The sequence below is a fragment of the Nannizzia gypsea genome, genomic scaffold (genome assembly GCF_000150975.2).
Source record: "Nannizzia gypsea CBS 118893 supercont1.2 genomic scaffold, whole genome shotgun sequence".
NCBI lineage: Eukaryota > Fungi > Ascomycota > Eurotiomycetes > Onygenales > Arthrodermataceae > Nannizzia > Nannizzia gypsea.
Genome location: NW_003345200.1, coordinates 2,339,678 through 2,358,168, shown reverse-complemented (window position 1 = coordinate 2,358,168; position 18,491 = coordinate 2,339,678). Strand labels below are relative to the sequence as shown.

Below are 18,491 nucleotides of genomic sequence, written 5' to 3'. Positions count from 1 at the left end.
TGAGGTTAAAATAGTAAAAAGGGATATGCATTCCCCCCGCGCTAAGGAAGAGACGCCTCCAAGAGGTCCTCACGCGCGATTCCCGGGTGAAAAGAACCTGGTGAGATCCAGCGGTAGGACGCTACCTTGTTCATTAGAGGATGCTGTTGTCGCTTCAATAGGTAATAATACAACCGCCTGTCTGTTCTGGCTATTGAGATCATCCATCAGGCTCGGTGCCTTTCATCTCCATGCCCTTGTCCTCCGTATCGTCGCGTAACGAGTTTGACGCCATGTAACTTATCCGCAACTTTCTCGCCCTCTGATTGGGTCTCAGCCTGCTTACTAACCCGACTATGTATCAGACGAGCGAAAGAGACGAAGAAGAAAGGCGAGGAAGAAAGTCAAGCAAGTGTTTGTCCCTTTGGAACTAAACTTATTTTACTCCGTATTAGTTTTTTCTTTTCTTTTTTTCTTTCCTTTTCCCTTTCTTCCTCGTCCTTCTTCTAAGGAAAAAAAAAATCCACATCTAGATCGGATCGTGGATGCTGCTGCTGCTGCTGCTGCAAACTTCTTCCCCAGCAACAGCAAGAGAGCACCAACCAACAACCCCCTGGCCCTGTCGTGTCCTCGAGCCGACAAAGGCCTTTCTTTCTTCGCCTGTGCCTGTCCTGTCCTCCTCTTCCCTTTTTTCCCCGACGTCAGCCAGCCCTCTTGTCACTGCCGTCCTCCTCTCAGCGCCTTTACTCTCTCCGATCTAGACAGGCCCGACAGCCTCTTCTGGAGTGAGAAAAAAATCCCCATCATCATCTTCTTCTTCATCATCTCTCTGTTCCCTCTAGCCGAGATAGCCATCACCATATAAGCCAGCATCCCATTCATCACCCCCAAAACAACATAACCACGTCTCCTCGCCACCTCAAACTAGATTTACTTTTTCTCTCTCTTCTCTTCTTCTGTTTCTTCTCATCTCCCTTCACCTCGTCGACTCCCTTTTCTCTCTCTACTTACTAAATGGCCGGACATCCTGGGCTCACCAGCTCTGCCTTACTAACCCAAAACTAGATTTTTCTTTTCTTCTCTTCCTCCTTCTCTCTCAAGGTGCTGGCTCTCGCGGTCGTACTGTTCAATCCTTCAAAACGCTCGAGACGGCTTCTTACCCTCCCTGATCCTGTCTCCCCCTTCAGCCCTGTTTTATCTACAGCTACTTTACCTTGCCCTTTTTTTTCCCCTTTCCATTTCGTTTTCATCCTTTCCGCTGATCCGCTGGGCGGGTTTACTTCTACTCTTCTCGTCGTTGACCGATTCTACTTGATTCCGGCCTGGCCGTACGCCTACCAACACGGCGCAGCCTTGATAACTTCGTTCTTGGTTGGCCGTTTAATACTCTAACTAAAAGGCCCAAGGAAGTTACTTTTTCTTCACGCAAGTCACTCAACGCTACGCTGGCCTGCATCAACACATCAACGACTTTAATGATACTATTATTATTAATAATAATAAAGACGGCTTTAATCTATTGAGGTAAGTAAAGAGTTTTTCTACTTCGCTTCATCCAGCTACCTTGCCCGGCGCAGCATTGCTGCCACATCACTGCTTCGGTTTCTCCCTTCTCAGCATAAGGGACAAGAAATATGTTCTCTTCGTGCGCTTCTATCCACGCCCTTCACCTTCGATGCCCGCTGTTTTATACATCTTCTTCTTCCATGTCGTGTTCTCCATTCTATTCTTGTCCTCCCTCCCTCTCGGCCCATGTGATGCAGTAATGCGGCGATGCCTTGTTATTCGCATCTACCTTACTACTTTGTGGTCTGCGGTCACTTCACTTTACTAACTTCGTACACAGGAGAGAGAGAGCCCTCTTCTCGTTTCTTCCCTTTCCCCCTTCCTTTCTTTTTCTTTTCTTCTTCATCTTATCTTCTTCTGTGCCACGATGTCGTCGACGTCTGCACCAAAGGATGACATCGACATTGGGATGCCGCAGATAAACGCTCCGGACTCTCCCATAATACAGAGGGTCCAGCGAGGATTATCTGAACCACGAAGCCTGCCGTCAGCCTCTTCCCAACATACCCCAGCTCCTGATTTGCCCCCTGTAAAATGCACTTGGTGTGGGCTAGAGTTTCCCTCGGAGTCAACATCAGCCATTGGCAACCCCCTTGACAATCTCAAGCAGCATATGCGAGATGACCACCCAGATATTGCCAAAGACCTGTTTAACAACTTGGTCGCAGAAGAGAATCTGACTCCATCTCTTGAATCAGACCAAGGGAGCCGTCTTCCAGCTGCCTCTCAGAGTGAAGGCACACCCAATGTTGAGGAAGAGCTGGAACGCCATTGGACCATGCATGATGTCAGAAATTTTACAGAAGACTACGAGGGCAAGCGAGATGAGATCAAATCGCGATGGGAGGGTTCATTTGATGGGTTTGAGCGCCCGGAGCCTTACGAGTCAGCTTCTACTGCTCCAGGGAAATTCTTGACTCTCACAGATCCCAATATATACATCGATATTATGAAGGATCCCTCAACCCTCTCGACAAAGGAGCTCTATGCAATCACAGTCAATGCAGCTCATGCACTCAGGGTCTGGCAGGATGAACACATGGCTCTTGAAAAGCTGATAAAACGAGCTACCCGATCATCACTCAAGAAGACCTCGAACCCAAGAGAGCTTGAAGATCCACAGGTGTTTGAGGATAAGAAGGAAGCAATGCTATATGGCTATAAACATGATCCAAAAATCAGCCAAATTGGATATCAGGACCCCTTCGCTCAGGGTGGCTTCATTCCTACTGCCGACCAGATGCGAAAGATGAAGTTAAGCGGCACAGAGCCCTGGAAAATGAACCGCTGGGCCAACGTCAAGGAAAATGGGGTAGAGTGTGTCCCCAAACTTCGTCCACCGCCCGTTATTAAGCCGAAGAAGAGAGCTCCCAACGTGGCAAAGGCGGACGCCGAAGCCAAAGCCCTTCTGGTGCCTAAACGTGTAACCCGATATGGAGGCTCAAAACCTTCATCGACTGGTGACACATCTCAGGCTCCTTCTGAACCCAACAGCCCCGGTGACCATTCCCGCTCACACTCTAGACACGCTACACCCCAAAGCAGCGTTCCAACTCCTGCACGGAAATCTGCACGGCCCTTAGCTCAAGCCCTGTATGCATTATCAACCAGCACCCCTCGCAGCGCTCCCGTCAAATCGCCTAAGTCACCAAAATCTCCGGCCCCGACATCAGCTGGAACATCAAAAGCCTCCACGCCATTCTATCCGGATCCCCTTCAAGATCCGAAAAATCAGCTCAAAATCAAAAACTCCAAACATCCCAAACGTACGGAAGCCATGATTCTACATTGGGCTAAATTCAATCAGGAAGGAAGAACAAGAAATCCCAAACGAACCAAGGCCCAGATCGAGGCCGCACGGGTAGCTGAACGAGAAGCCAGTCTCGATCCGTCAGTTGGATCATCAGCGAGCAGGAAGAGAACTGCCGCTAACTCCACAGAGAGAGCAGATAGCCAACCTCCTTCTATCAAGAAGATGAGGCGAGATGTAACTGGCAAGACTGAGCCTGTCACACCTATTTCTGAGCGTGGGGAAGGGAATTCGTTTCATTACCATATGCATACGGCATCTCATCGTTGATCATGACGCTGATGATGATGAGATGTTTGAACAACTGGCGTGTTTAACGTGTTAATATCTTTCTTTTCTTTTTTCACCCTTTTGTGGAGTTGAGGAGGACAACGAATGTCTCAGCTCCTCAAGCTTCTTACTACTTACTAGCATGGCGATTCGATTCGACTGTAATATCTGTTTTGCTCTCTGGTTTTTGCTCCATTTACTATGCGTTTACTTGGGCGTCCGAGGCTTTTGTATTTCTGTCTGTTTTTCCCCAACTTGTTTTTTTCTTTTCACAGCTACATACACTGACTGGTCTTTGGGAGGGGCTTGTTTCTGATACTGCTTTGCTCTGCTTTTTTGCTTTACTGCGACGTGTTGATACCTCCCGCTGCTGCATTGACTACTTGCTTGCTTTTCTTGCTTGGGTAAACTAACTAGGGGGGGAGCACAAACTGGGCGGGAATGCATTAAAATAGTTCTCGGCTGCGCATGTACAATAGTTACTTGGACAAATGAAACTTTATCCTGAAAAGAAAAAGAAAAAAGAAACATCTAGCTGTCTAGCAGTAGTTAGCCAATCTTCTGCCTAATCTACTCCTTTTATCGCCATAATCATCTCCATCCACATCATGACCAAACATCACATCACCGTCGTCGGTGTCTTGTGGCGGCCCAGTGACGATCAACGTGATACCTTGCCCAGAACGAGGACGAATGAAAAAGCGACTTCCGCCTTTTCTAAGAATTTGACGAAGACGAAGACAGCAAAGAGGAAGACGTGGACGGGGAGCGCATCATTGGCTCTTCGGAGACTCGCATTAACTTATTTATACCTACTCTGCTTCGCCCTGTTTTAGTTTCTTTTTTCTCTTTTCCTTTTTCTTTATTTTATCATTTTTTTCAAAGGGTGACTATTTCGTCACTCATACCAGCAGGATGGGGAAGAAAAAGCGCGGCCATCCGGATCTCGAGGAGTTGCTCGCGAGGCCTTGGTGCTATTACTGTGAGCGTGACTTTGATGACTTGAAGATTCTCATTTCTCACCAGAAGGCAAAGCACTTCAAATGCGAGAGGTGTGGGAGGAGGTTAAACACAGCTGGAGGTACGGTGTCTACTTATCGTGTCTTTTTCTTTTCTTTTCTGACATTTGTCTTGTTCTAGGTTTGTCGGTACATATGAGCCAGGTTCATAAAGAGTCCCTATCCCAAGTCGATAATGCGCTTCAGAACCGATCAAGTCTCGATATCGAGATTTTTGGCATGGAAGGTGTGCCGGAGGATGTGTTGCAGGCCCACAACCAGCGTGTCCTGCAACAGTATCAGCAGGCTGAGGCTGAACGACGTGCGGCGACGGGAAATCCTGCACCGGGCACATCTGGTAGTAGCGGGCAGTCGAAGAAGCCGAAGTTCGAGTCCCCTTCTGAGTTGAAGAAGAGACTTGCGGAGCATAAGGCGCGTTTGGCGGAGCATGCGGCGGGTGGAAGCAGTGGAGACACTACACCTATTGGAGCTGGACAACAGTCACAGTCTACGCCTGGTGGCACTCCATATGTATGTTCTTATTTCTTGCCGCGTATTTATATCGTGGGATATCGAAGTTAAGCTAACGCTCGTGATGTAGCAGCAGCCTAGCACACCGCAGTATAATGCCCCCCAGCAGCCGGCCAATGGCTCTGGCCAGCATTACGCAGCTCCGTATGGACAACCCCCGACCGCCTTCCCACAACAGCCTCAGCAGCCCGGTTTTGTACCACCAACCGGGCCACAAACCTATCCTATGCCTCAGTACCCTCCTACGAACATGTCAACGTCACCATACCCACAGGCCGGTGTTCCCCCCATTGTTTCTCCAGTCGGAGCCAGCCCTACACTCCCGTACCATCACCAGCAGCACCAGCAGTCAATGAGAACCCATACGCCGCCTCAGACTATATCGCCTTCCTACCCTACTCGAACACCAAGCCTACCACCCGCTCCAGGGCTGCCTCAACGGCCCAGTTTTGGTGCCCCGCAAGTCAATGCTTTCCAAATGCAACAGCTGCACCATGGCCAAGTTTCGGGACCTCCAGCTGTTACTATGCCGACAGACGTGCATGGCAACCGTATTCATCCGCTTCCAGATGCTAATTCTGAATCTCTCTCAGCGTCAGCTGATAAGTTGATTTCGGAGGCTGCTAAGCAAGCCAAAGAGTTACCAGCTAAGCCAAGCCCCGCCCCCGGAACCCCTGAAGAAGGGGCTGCTGGTAAACCTTCGAAGAAAGAAAAGGCTAAGTCCACCAGACTAGTTTATTCCGATAATGAGATCAGTCCAGAGGAAAAACTGGCTCGCCTACCCCGATATGCCTTTGTTCCGAACCAGAAAGACGAGGTTGCTCCAGGGGAGACAGCAGTGGAACCCGTTGCTGGTGCCGAAGAAGTTGTCAACCTCCCAGCGTAAGCGTCCATCCTAACATATTAAACTTACTGGGCCGCCAGCTATCTCATGAACCACTCCAAGTCAAAAAATGGAGGAACTAAACGGAAGCCATCATATGTTCTTCACTCTGGAGTTTGGGGGCCGGACCGTCAGAGAGACGATGGGACTTTTTCACGTGCAGATAAGTCTTTTGAACGTACCACAATTTTTTTCTTTCTTTCTTCACCAAGCAATATTACTCTTGTCTTGATTATTCCGAGTTGATGATCGGCAACTTTGCTCGCTTCTGCTGTTTCAGGTGCGTACATTGTTGCGCGAAGCCCACATCTAATCATCTCCCTACTCGATATATCACGATGACATGGCCACGGCTACACATCAAAACGTCTGGTACAACCGGCTTTCTCACCACTTTCACCCGCCCTCCCTTCTATTCGGATCAACGAGAGACCCGCCTCTCCTAGTTGGGCTTCCACTTCGACGCACTGGTGAGTCGGATCACAGATCGTTACCAGAATGATCACTGATCAAGCATGGCTCTCCTCCTTCATCCCTTCTACTCTCTTCTTGCTATCAACTTCCATAGCTCCAACTCTCCTACTTTCCTTAACTTCACCAAGGCCTTCCGCAAGAATCGAAGTTTTTCTTAACTCGAAGATTGATACCAGTATTCGACCGGGAGACAGGCCACGCAGAAACAAGACAAAGGTACGACCCAATGCTTTTTTCTGATTCTAGTTAGATAATCAAGCGGGAAAAAGAGAGACGAAAACACACTGCTCCTTTCTCCCTCTTTTCTCTTATTCTACTGTACTTCTTCCTCTGTAAGTGTATTTAAAGGGATCATCGTGTCCCCTCTTTTCGGACATATACCACTACCTCCCTAGGCCATCTTTTATATCTCTCTCCCTCCTAATATCTTCCCATCAACGTCTATAATCGTAGCTCCAAGGTAATGAGATTCGGCAAACTCTGGTCACATTTTGCGGTAAGAAGAAACAGCCGATTGGTCACTAAGCGCGTTTGTGGGGAAAAGTGTTAATGACGGTATGTGCCCCGAGACGGAGCCGTCAGAAGATCCAGGCTGCAGTATTTTCATCCTTCACATCCTTCCTTTCGTGCCCTTCTCATCTTGCTGCTTCTGGGCTGCGATGACTGCCCTCGCCATCAGTTATCATCTAATTTAATCGTTGTAACCACTAATGGGGAACCGTACGAGGATGCAGTACAGGCACGAGACCACACCATTGCTCTATGTCGAAGTAGCGCAGCGCCCGCCACGCTATCCGCATAGAAGAATCCGCCGATTATGTACCACATGCCTGGGTTCGATATTAGTTCTATCAGTCATCGTGCTACTCTTACCTTTTGCTCTACTCCCACGCGGATACGGCTCAATCTCTGATCATCTTCCCTGGGTATCGAGAAACGGCCTCGACTATGCGTCTCTCCAGCATCTACTACAGACTGTCCCAAATGCAGACAAGACAAGAGATTGGAGTCATCATTACGCATCTGGAGCACATCTCGCGGGGAAAAACCTGAGCTTAGCCATCTGGACAAAGGAGAAATGGGAGGAATTTGGGGTCCCAGATGTCCAGATCACGACATATGAAGTCTACCTGAATTACCCCGTCAGCCACCGATTGGCACTTCTCGAGACAAAGAAAGAAGGCCACGATGTAAAAGTTATGTACGAGGCTTCATTGGAAGAGGACAAACTCGATAAAGATGCCACCAGCAATCTGAAAGATCGGATTCCCACTTTTCACGGATACTCAGCCAACGGCAATGTCACCGCTCAATATGTTTATGTGAATAATGGAGATTACGAAGACTACGAAGCCCTCCTCAAAGCAAATGTGACTTTGGAAGGGAAAATTGCCTTGGCGAAGTATGGCGGAAATCTGCGTGGACTGAAAGTTAAGCGTGCCCAAGAACTCGGTATGGTCGGAGTCATTATCTACACCGATCCACAGGAAGATGGAGATATGACCGAGTTGAACGGATACAAAGCATATCCTGATGGGCCGGCTAGAAACCCAAGTGCTGTGCAAAGAGGGAGTGTTGGCTTTTTGAGTAAGTGTTTCTGTTCCAACCTATGTTTGCACTGCTTTACGACCGTTAGCTCACGTTTACCGCCAAAGCTGCCGGAGCCGGTGATCCCACGACCCCTGGATATCCCTCCAACCCCGGTTGCCCAAGACAGGATCCGAAAGACTTCCTTGCTACCATTCCTTCATTACCAATCTCTTACAAAGACGCCATCCCCTTGTTGAAAGCTCTCAACGGGCATGGGCCTAAACCACTGGAATTTGGCAAGGAATGGCAAGGCGGCCTGGTCCATAAAGGTGTTGACTATAATATCGGCCCTTCTCCCGAGAACATCATGATTAATCTCTATAATGAACAGGAGTATGTAACTACTCCTATCTGGAATGTCATTGGCGTTATCAAAGGCTCAATACCGGATGAGGTCATTGTTTTGGGCAACCATCGAGATGCGTGGATAGCCGGTGGTGCGTCCGATCCCAACAGTGGCTCCGCTGTATTGAATGAAGTCATTCGCAGCTTTGGAGAAGCCCTCAAGGGTGGCTGGAAACCAAAAAGAACGATTGTATTCGCTAGCTGGGATGCTGAAGAGTATGCACTAATTGGATCAACGGAATGGGTCGAAGAAAATCTTTCGTGGCTGTCAAGAGCCCACGTTGCATATCTCAATGTCGATGTCTCTACTAGTGGAACGAAGTTCAAGGTCGATGCTAGCCCCTTGCTCAACAAAGCTATTAATAACGCCGCTGGACAGGTCCTATCTCCAAATCAGACGATCAAGGGGCAGACCATCCTTGACGTTTGGGGTGGTGAAATCGGTGTAATGGGAAGTGGCAGTGATTTTACAGCCTTCCAGGATTTCGCCGGAATTCCAAGTGTTGATTTAACCTTTGTAGCTGGAGAGGGCGATCCAGTTTATCAATACCACTCTAACTATGATAGCTTTGACTGGATGGACCGATTTGGCGACGTTGGCTTTAAATATCACATTGCAATGACAAAAATGTGGTCCCTTACAGCGGCATACCTTGCAGAGACTCCGATTCTCGCGCTGAATGCCACTGACTATGCTTCTGCATTGAAGAAGTATTTGGATTTGGTCAAAGATAAAGTCTCTCCCGAGGCTATGAGACAGTTCGATTTCTCTCCTATGGATGATGCCATCGCTACGTTCCACCGGAATGCTATTAAATTTGACGCTTACACCGAGTCGCTTGCTACGGAGTTAGAGAACGGTGGCCATTGGTGGAGCAGGCTTATCCTCTATTTCAAAATCCGCTTTGCCAACCAGAAGTACAAATATATTGAAAGGAAGTTCCTATACGATAAAGGACTTGATAATAGAGGCTGGTACAAACATGTTATTTTTGCACCAGGGCGGTGGACTGGGTATTCCGGTGCAACTTTCCCTGGCCTAGTTGAAAGTTTTGAAGACAACGACTTGGAGAACGCCAAGGTACGTATTTACAAGCTCTGGCGGTCATTAATAGTGTTGTGTCTGTTGCTAACAGTGATTTTTCGTTATTTGCGTAGAAATGGCAGGACATCATTAAATCTAAGATTGACGATGTTACTGAATTCTTGGGATAATAGACTTATTTTTACGACTCTTTACTCCTCTCATATAGCTGCCGGACTTGCTATTTATTTATACACTTGTGTCTACTCCAAACGTAAATAGTAACCGAGAATCTTCATTGTTCTTTATATGGACGCTATCTATTGGCCTGTAGCAGATAGAAAAAGGGTGTGAAAGGTCTTTGAACACATTAAGCCGCTATGAAAGTAACACCGGAATATTGCTTGTTATATCTTTGGATCAACTTCGAAAACTTTTTCAAAAGAAAAAAAAAAGGTGTGGGAGAGGGAAGTCATGAGATGGCAATTTTTTAGGGAACGTTTGGAATCCAAATATATGGTTATACGGTCGTTCATCTTCATTAGAAAATCAGGAGTTGGATCAGGCTGATGGGGTGGTCTTATCCTCTGCGGCTTTGCCGTCTGAATTGCTAAGCTCTCTTTGGCCGGCTGTATTTTCAGGTTGCACCTCTAGAAGGGGTGGGCTATCCTGTTCCGTATCACCGATAGCCACGACTATGTCTTCATTATCTTGTTCTTCAGTATTACCTGCGAAGCCGTCTGTTTCAATGATCCAAAAGGCTGGAAGCGCGCTAATTGCTGCTATGAAAGCCAAGGTCCACCAAGGTATTATCATGTACCCTGCTTTGACGCCAGCAGAGAATATACCGCCCAAGGCAGCCGGACCAATGGCCCTACCAATAGCAGAAGCGCTCGTGGCAACACCATTCAAGGTTCCAAGGACAGAAACACTCGAAGCTGAGTTTGTAAGCAGTATGATCGATGATGGGAATGCAAAGACCACGGCACTCAGCTTGATTGCCATCAGGATTACTGTGCAAGTTGGCGTGTGTTATCTGTTGGGAAGAGGGCAAGGAAAGGCGTAAAGAAGTAGAGAACTGGGAACACGAGAGCAGACACTTTGAAACATCGTAGGACCCCAAAGCGTTTTGCTGTTGGGGGGAAAATGAAAAATTGAACAATCATTCCTACTACTCCGTTCAGTGTAAACAAGATACCAATGGCTTGTGAATCTATAGTTTCAGATTGAGTTAGCTCATACTTGAACTTGTTTGAAAAAAGAGATATTAACGATACTGTAGTTGGTGACTGTCACATACCTATCCCAAATCCGGAAGAGAACTTGAATGGAAGCTTTACATCAGGGTTATTTTCCATTTTCTGCCTTGGATGGTTCAAAAACACGGGTAGCACAGAGTCGAAGGCTACGCTATGGAGCCCTAACGAGGCGTATATTGAGAGAATTATCACAGATTGGAAGGTTAAAACCTCCGTCCATTTAGCAGAGGTATTTTGCCTTTTCTGCTCCTTACCAGCACCTGACACCGATGCCCGACTGTCACCAAGAAGGGGCGTGGATTCGTTGTCTTTATGTCCGGGATTTTTTTCCGGTTTTCTCCCACAGCCGCAGCAAGTACTTGTTAGCATTTTACCAAGGACGAGACCATAGTCCCGATCATTCTTTTTGAATGACAGAGTTTCCTAATGAAGAAGTTAAGTTCAACAGCTCATCTTTAGTCGGCACTTCAAGACCAGGGCTTACCTTCAAGAATAAAAACCCCGTAACAATTCCAATAATAAAAAACCCTCCCGCGAGAATATTCGGCAATGAAAAAGGGTATGTTTTGAAAAAATGGCTATTTCCAAATATTTCTGGGTATTTTTTCACCGGATTCACTAAGGCCCCTCCAAACGCGGGACCGAAAATGCTCCCGATAGTCCATACTAGGGGCATTAAACTGAAGGCACGAGGTTGAAGCTCACGCTCGGGGACAAGCTCGGCCACAACAGTTCGAATAATCCCGACGTTCCCGCTGCTGAACCCAAGACATGCGCGCGTCAATACAGCCATGGGAAGTGAAGTAGAAACTCCGAACAGAAGCGTAAAAAACATTGTTGCAGAAAGACACATTAATACTACGGGCTTGCGGCCAATTCGGTCAGACAGGTTTCCCCAGGGGACAGCAGTGATGCATTGGCACAAGGCGAATATGGCAGAGAGGATGCCAACCCATTTTGCAACATCTCTTTCGACAACGCCGAATGTCCGGACCATTTCAGGCTAATATAACCCGTTAGTAATTGTGCAAGATGACCAACAGATATAATATCATGGGCTAGGATGTAAGCTCGGGAAAGAATAGAGTATCATACTAGGTATGGAAAGACGGATGTGAAGACAACTGTAGTAATAAAAGTCACAGATTAGCGTCTTGGTGTATAAGGGGGTTGAATGCACGGAGTCGGAGGACGCATGGCTATACCGGGTTCAGCAAATCGACAAATAGCTAAGATGGATGAAATAAAGCCATACTTGTTAGCCAGGGATGATATTATATGAGTTTGTCTAGGGTGGGTACCTCTCACTCACCTAATATCACAAACTGCTGCACAGGCAGTTTAGGTGTTGGCTTCGCCATGATGACGATATCGAAGGCCCTGCGATAGATATGAGACCACCCCCCAGGAGGCGGGCCGTGAAGGGAACAGGCTCGGCTAAGTAATGAGGCTGCTCTTGCTCTTGCCTATGCTGTTCAGACGTTTCCCGAAGCTTCTTTTTCGAGGGATATTGGAGTTAGGAGGCTATGTAAACCTATAACAACTCCATCGAACGATCGTGAAGGCGAAGACCTTACTTTATGAGGGAGTTGTTACGGGGATTAAAATAAAAAAGCCTTTATGATCACGCTCGGGACCGTCACAGATTTCAACCGGCTCGCGTCTCTCCGCTAGTTGCTGGCATAACCGACCTGACTCAGCGTCGACAAGGGGGGAAAGAGCCGGTATCTCCACAGCGAAGGAAGCTTAGGGCGATGGCTCGATGCTTAAACTCCACTGCGAAACTTGCTGACCAAACTGCAAGGCCCCCCAAAGTGATGGGAGAGCAATTCATCCTCTGTCCACATCCTGTCACGATATACTCCATCCTCCGTAGTTACTCCGTAGTCATATGGTTTGAACAGTCCATATTTACTGCCTCAGCACCACCCAGCTAACTCACTACTTACCTTGTTGGAAGGCATCTGCAACGAACAGATGGCCGCGTTGCAACAAAAAACAGCCCCCATTAGGCATGGGCTCCAACTGGAGTGGTGCCTGTGCATAGATTGGTCAATCAGCTCTGGGTAATTGGCGCACAGCGTTTTCTGGGGCGTATTATTGCTGCAAGTTTGCGGCAGCTTTGGGGGTCGTTGGCGGGGGAGCTGACTCGTTAACTAGCAAACCCCCTAACCCCTGTCAAATGGCTGAAGACCCCGTTCGGAACTGCGGCATGGCGTTTGCTTCTGGCCAACACAATACTCCGCTCAAGCAAAGCGAATGAAAGCAGCTCAAAGAATGCCGTTTAACGGTCATAAATTATCAGTATCACAGTGACCTCAGCCTCAAGTCTGCCTCTTGATGAAGCAAGACGTCTTCAATTTCCTGATTTAGCCTGGCCCTTCCAATTCTGCTTCGGCGGGACTTTCGGCCCGACCGGCACGACAAGATCCGTATCACGTGATATAATATATGTGATGATGACATAAGCAGCACCCTACAAAAGAAAGAAAAAGTAACGACAAGATGGATGAAAAAAAAGTGACAGCAAGTTCATGATGGTTAATACTTATAAGCTTCCCAGGCACTCCCGACAGATTGATCTTCGACAGGGTTTCTTACAGAGTACTTTGATGCAAGCCTGACTTTGACTGGAAGGCTTTCATTTCATCATGATGCTCCACCAAGAGTGAAACTACAAGCTGATACCCAACATTTATGTACGAAGAGGCATTGGCCTCGTATCGACCACAAGCCTCTATACGGCGTGCATTCAATCAGATGCCGAGTACGGAGGCGTTTACGAAGTATTACAAAGCAGGTGGGATCATATCTCCGCGCCCCCTCAGTGGAAAACAACATTGGGCCGAAATCTATGATTATATTTCAGGATCCGGAAGTACCATCCCTACAAGCAGATGTTAGGCATACAAAGATCCTAGCTTCATCAAGGCTCAGCCTTAGCCGAGAAGGTTACTGCCCTCTGCGTGGTCGAAACTTAAAGACAGATTGTTTATATATGCTCAACTCGACAGCGGGGTAAAAATTGAAGAAATGAAGACAGATTTTCATCTTCATAAGCACTGCGTCTATACTTGATCATCGAAGAAGGGTTTTGCACATACCATGGAATGCATATTATTATTATTGGGACCAGTGACCATCAATGTGCCATGTATAAACTTGATACATCAATGCAGTGTCATATAGCATGCATGCTTGCGCCAGCGAGAAAACCAGCACCAACACAGCGCCAGCTCTCATACAGTAGCAAAATGAACATACGGGGACTTTGAAGAACATGGAAAAGGGGCAACAAGAACTGGGAAAAAAGAAATGCGAACAAGAAAAATAAAAAACCAAAAAGTCCCTATTTATAACTCAACCAACGCCCCACGGACAACGAGGTTTGCTTCAACCTCACCCTCTTCATACGCATTATAACTGAACAACAATCTTGTCTCCCTGGAAAGCAGACCTGGGGAGGTATCTCGGTGAGTATTGGCTATTTTTACGGTCATTAAGTTAGTCCGTCTCCTTAGTCCTATTTGTTGGGCTATCACATACTGGAAATATATGCTCCCTGCAGCCTGATCTTTGCACTGCTCGATATAGGTATCTAAATCTTCTTTGGCTTTACCATCGAGTTTCGGGAGACGAGCCCCTGCCGCATTCACAATCCGATATGATTCTTCTATTAAACCAACGGTGTAGTCCACTGCAGCTTGGACACTCATTCCCTTGTGAACCAAAAGAAGAGGGATTATGTTATCGAACTGGCAGTCTTTCTAAAAATTTGTCGGCAAAGCAGTCAGTTAGTCACTTATGCCTCATCACTATCTTCCTCGTGGTGCGCAAAACGAAATATCTGGGTGGGGTTACTTACAATCTCCTTCTTAACCGAGAAGATATCGTTCATTCTTCATGTCATCGTCACACTCGGTCAGCAACGTTCCATTATTATGAGAATGTCAATACCCACAGGCATATAATTCGGACAATATGCCATCGTATTGTCTGCACTGACTCGTGTCTCAGCACTTCGTCGGATACCTCGATATTAGCGGCGTAGCTATGCTTCGTATTAGCTGCGGTTGCCCCTTGATTCCTATGCAGCCTGACTTACGGTATCAAGTCGAGCGTTGGATATACTCCAATATTGATTATCCTTCCCTCAATGTATTCCTCTAGCGATGGTAAGTACTTCTCTCGCTGTTTGCTAACTTCCATTAAGCAGTCAATATATTCAACTGTCGTCTTCTGAAATTGGGCCTTGGATTCTAAAGGACACATCAAGGTTAGCCTGGCACATTTTTATCAGTTATAAGGGAAATGCTAATGATGTTCTTCACCTTTTGACCACCCTACCGCAAGCTTGGGGCCAACGGTACGGTAGATGATGCAGCTTGGGAGAACATATGGTTCTGGGCCGCTGCGGTTCGGGTCAAGCCAGTACTTTACGAAGGCAGCCGGATCCTGCCTCACAAATTCTTCTGACGTGAGGAAACTGTCAACATCTAATAACAGGGCTTGTTAGTATGTGTGGGAGTGTTTTCTCTCGCGCAAATTGAGCCTATCATTATTACCATCGTCAAAGGCAAAGAACTAATACAGAATTAATTAGTGGTGGCTCCTTGTTATTCGACGCAATAATCCAGGGAATAAGTACATACCCATGCCATCTTTTCGAAGAGAACTTGCAATTTCTCTTCCGTTGTTCGAGGGAAAAAGCAAGCAATGCAGAGACTCAGGTCAACTTTGACTGCCATCTCTCTCAAGTTGTCTCGTTCAATCCATCTTCGTATTGAGAAAGCTGTTAGATTGGTATCTCCAAGATTATGCAACATAAGCTCAACATACTCTCTCAGAAATTCGCCCTCCCCAGCTTTTATCTTTTCGTACGCCGGGTTGACTCCCATATACCACCCCTCGAGACATTTCTCAAGGCGAGGGATTGTATATGAACTTCCCTTGAGAAGGTTTATTATATTTTTCTGCTGACGATGATAGTCATCCTTCTTGGGATTGCGGGAAGATGCCTGAAGCAGAGCAGACAGACCCCGAATTTTGGAATGTGGTGATGTTACGGCAGATACAAGCCATTGAAAAATAGCTGGGAACGACATGGTGAGAGCAATACTCGAAATAGGAGATGATGGGATTTGATATCGACTTGTCTACATCTTTCCATAAATCCGGTCGGACGAAGAGTTTATATAAAGTATGAGCAAGGACCCCCTTTCCCCGCTGGACGATTTCGTTTCATCCATTCTCTAATTTTAAACTTTAACATGATGAAAATATTTTAGGATACTTGGTCCTTGGGGAATCCCAAAAGAGTGCTCTACAATAATAAATCCTACGTGGCCCACAGTCGGTGGGCCTCTTCCATCCCATAACCATGGTTCGAATTCCACTAGAGACGGCGCCTCTGAGCATGTTCTTAAAACAACAATCGTGCGAACAACCGAGCATTGTCAATAACACTTGCACTGGCCGCCTTGTCCGTGCAGCTGACAAACACGAAAGCTTACAACCGAACAATCGACATCCGCCTTTGCCATTATTGCGCTTGTTTAGCTATACGCCTATCAAGATACGGCCGTTCACCCGTATTCTCGACTTTTGAGGAAATTGCTAAACTCTCCATCCTCTCCATCCTGCCAGGAAAGGACTAGACTTGAGCCATGAAAATCTTCGATGTTCCCAGGAAAACGGAGATCCTGACAGCACATCCCTTTTCCATCACAATCTCCAAGCCATTCCGCTTACGAGGTCCCGCAGCCGAAGTTTAACAGACAAAGAATCAAAAGACAAGAGAACTGGCAGCATGAGACCCACGAGCCTGGACGAAGTGCGACGGACGTTTCGTTCGTTCTTCCTCGAAGACGTTGGGGCCCTTTTGAGGGACTCCAGGAGGCTTGAGGCATGACCTTCATTAAGCCATGGGATCACTGGAAATTCCAACGCGATAACTGTGTCGTGGCACGACAGAAGGTTTAAGATATGTAAACAGATGCTCCATATTCCGTATATGAAAACAATCTCCAGCATGACTCTATAACTCTGGAAAGGAATGAGGACATCTGTTGAGGTGGCTGAGCTCGTGTGGCCTCCCGTTTTCAACCTTGGTCGCGATGCGGGCTTGCCACAATTGAAACCAGCCTTCAACTGATGGCAGAGGTCAAATAGACTACCATATTCACGGACAACTTTGCGCACTGTGCCTGTCGGAGATGGTCGAGGCTGTCAGGTAATCTAAAACTAGCTATAAATCCACGCTGGCGGATGCTGGGACGGATGAAGCCTTCACCAAGCAGGCCGAAACTCTGGGGCCATTGAGGCACCGGCTGCACGTTTCCTTTCCAAAGTTTACAAGTGCGAAAAACTCCTCCGTACTCCGGACATTGTAACGGAGTTGATTGCAAGTGGGCCAAGGTTGTTCTCCAGAGTTTGATGTATGTTCAATTTATCAACGACGATCCTGTCTTGACGGCAAACTCCAGCAACTTTACACAAACTATATGCGGTATACGAAAAAAGACAAAAGAACTCCACAGCCCTAGAAACGCTGAACTCTGCGGTTGGACAAAGGCCATGTTTTGTTCCCCCAACTAAAGATGAGAAACAACCTTGCGTGAAAGATTAATTCTTCACACTTCCAAACAGATCGCTTGACCCCGGTCGATATTGCATTTAATTACGGAGTAACGTTCTTGGCCAATGGCCCGGCCTTACTAAACCCCGTATTTGGAAGCAACTCCTGGCCGAGAATAAAAAATACAAGCAGTCAACGGCGTATTTCGTTTCGGTTTTCGGTAACCGGCGATACCTTATGACTGCTTCGCCAGGGAGCCCATCCCATGCAATATGCAACAAGCAAGCAAGGATCAAAACGTCTTCTGAAGAACATAAAAAAGAAAAGATTTCTTCAACGAAGTTGGGCTCGCAGGACCAGTGACGACGCCACAGCACATTCAGATGAGTAGAGCCATGACAAGCAGAAGGCGATCTCGGGTTTTCCGAACCTTTATATTTTCTTTTTCTCTTCTCGAGTCTCTTCGGTTTGGCTTTCTCTCTTTCTCTCCATAATTTACACATGAAACCTCCACTTTGGTGATCGCACGATTTCTGTAAGCGGTTGACCACCCTGCCAGCATTCTGCGTCAAAGTGGGTTATATTCTGGCTTCATGTTATTACTCTTAGCTAAGGGAAATGCAAATTACCCTAAAGTTTCCCCTTTCACATGGCCTTGCTAACTTCAGTTCTCAGGGGTGAACAAAGAATAAGGGGGCAATCAAAACATCGCGAAGCCGTCCCGGTGCTCTGGTGACAGGCTGAAGAATTCGGGCCCAGCAAAACGGTAGAATATCTACGGCTGCGCGGGGTAAGTAAATCTTCCCAGCTCTCTGGTCGGAGCCAGAAGCAGGGGGTCATTATACTTTCCAGAAAGGGGCGTTGGGTTGGACTGGACACGAAACCTTTTGATCAGTGGTACGGAGTAAGCCGGTGCGTACATATGTCACCAAGCAAGTTAACTAGCTAGCTAACGAGTTAGCTTCGGTGCAGGCATGTGTTGTCCGTCTAAAATGGGGCCACAAGATATTCTAATTAGACGAACGGGCATGCAGCGACCGTCGTGTCCTTCGCGGCTTGTCGCTCGACGCTTTTATAGTTCTGCACCTCCGTCCTCCGTGCATGCTTTTCCACCAATATAGTCGAGGTTTCGATTAGCCGATATCGTTCGTGACAGCTTAATGGCCATTCTCGGCCCAAGCGGGA

General features: G+C 47.2%; 7 protein-coding genes across 7 annotated transcripts; 3 read left to right on the top strand and 4 right to left on the bottom strand.

Moving 5' to 3' along the window:
* Positions 1–508: 508 nt before the first annotated feature.
* On the bottom strand, positions 509–1,005 carry MGYG_08999 (hypothetical protein; the record flags this gene model as incomplete). The annotated part of the gene is made up of 2 exons (XM_003175331.1): positions 509–736; positions 991–1,005. 2 exons carry the CDS (start codon positions 1,003–1,005, stop codon positions 509–511), a joined length of 243 nt encoding a protein of 80 aa, XP_003175379.1.
* Positions 1,006–1,912: 907 nt separating this feature from the next.
* On the top strand, positions 1,913–3,625 carry MGYG_02907 (hypothetical protein; the record flags this gene model as incomplete). The annotated part of the gene is made up of 1 exon (XM_003175330.1): positions 1,913–3,625. One exon carries the CDS (start codon positions 1,913–1,915, stop codon positions 3,623–3,625), a length of 1,713 nt encoding a protein of 570 aa, XP_003175378.1.
* Positions 3,626–4,540: 915 nt separating this feature from the next.
* MGYG_02906 (RING-6) lies at positions 4,541–6,040 on the top strand (the record flags this gene model as incomplete). Its single annotated transcript, XM_003175329.1, has 3 exons — positions 4,541–4,706; positions 4,766–5,154; positions 5,225–6,040. 3 exons carry the CDS (start codon positions 4,541–4,543, stop codon positions 6,038–6,040), a joined length of 1,371 nt encoding a protein of 456 aa, XP_003175377.1.
* Positions 6,041–7,239: 1,199 nt separating this feature from the next.
* Positions 7,240–9,661, top strand: MGYG_02905 (glutamate carboxypeptidase 2; the record flags this gene model as incomplete). Its single annotated transcript, XM_003175328.1, has 3 exons — positions 7,240–8,098; positions 8,167–9,527; positions 9,605–9,661. The coding sequence occupies 3 exons, from the start codon at positions 7,240–7,242 to the stop codon at positions 9,659–9,661; spliced, it is 2,277 nt and encodes a 758-aa protein (XP_003175376.1).
* A 370-nt stretch (positions 9,662–10,031) lies between these two features.
* On the bottom strand, positions 10,032–12,090 carry MGYG_02904 (hypothetical protein; the record flags this gene model as incomplete). The annotated part of the gene is made up of 6 exons (XM_003175327.1): positions 10,032–10,463; positions 10,643–10,683; positions 10,771–11,152; positions 11,214–11,732; positions 11,825–11,853; positions 12,042–12,090. 6 exons carry the CDS (start codon positions 12,088–12,090, stop codon positions 10,032–10,034), a joined length of 1,452 nt encoding a protein of 483 aa, XP_003175375.1.
* A 2,056-nt stretch (positions 12,091–14,146) lies between these two features.
* Positions 14,147–15,834, bottom strand: MGYG_02903 (hypothetical protein; the record flags this gene model as incomplete). Its single annotated transcript, XM_003175326.1, has 7 exons — positions 14,147–14,213; positions 14,276–14,496; positions 14,595–14,628; positions 14,691–14,780; positions 14,835–14,988; positions 15,061–15,225; positions 15,378–15,834. 7 exons carry the CDS (start codon positions 15,832–15,834, stop codon positions 14,147–14,149), a joined length of 1,188 nt encoding a protein of 395 aa, XP_003175374.1.
* Positions 15,835–16,453: 619 nt separating this feature from the next.
* Positions 16,454–17,307, bottom strand: MGYG_02902 (hypothetical protein; the record flags this gene model as incomplete). Its single annotated transcript, XM_003175325.1, has 2 exons — positions 16,454–16,954; positions 17,230–17,307. 2 exons carry the CDS (start codon positions 17,305–17,307, stop codon positions 16,454–16,456), a joined length of 579 nt encoding a protein of 192 aa, XP_003175373.1.
* Positions 17,308–18,491: the final 1,184 nt, after the last annotated feature.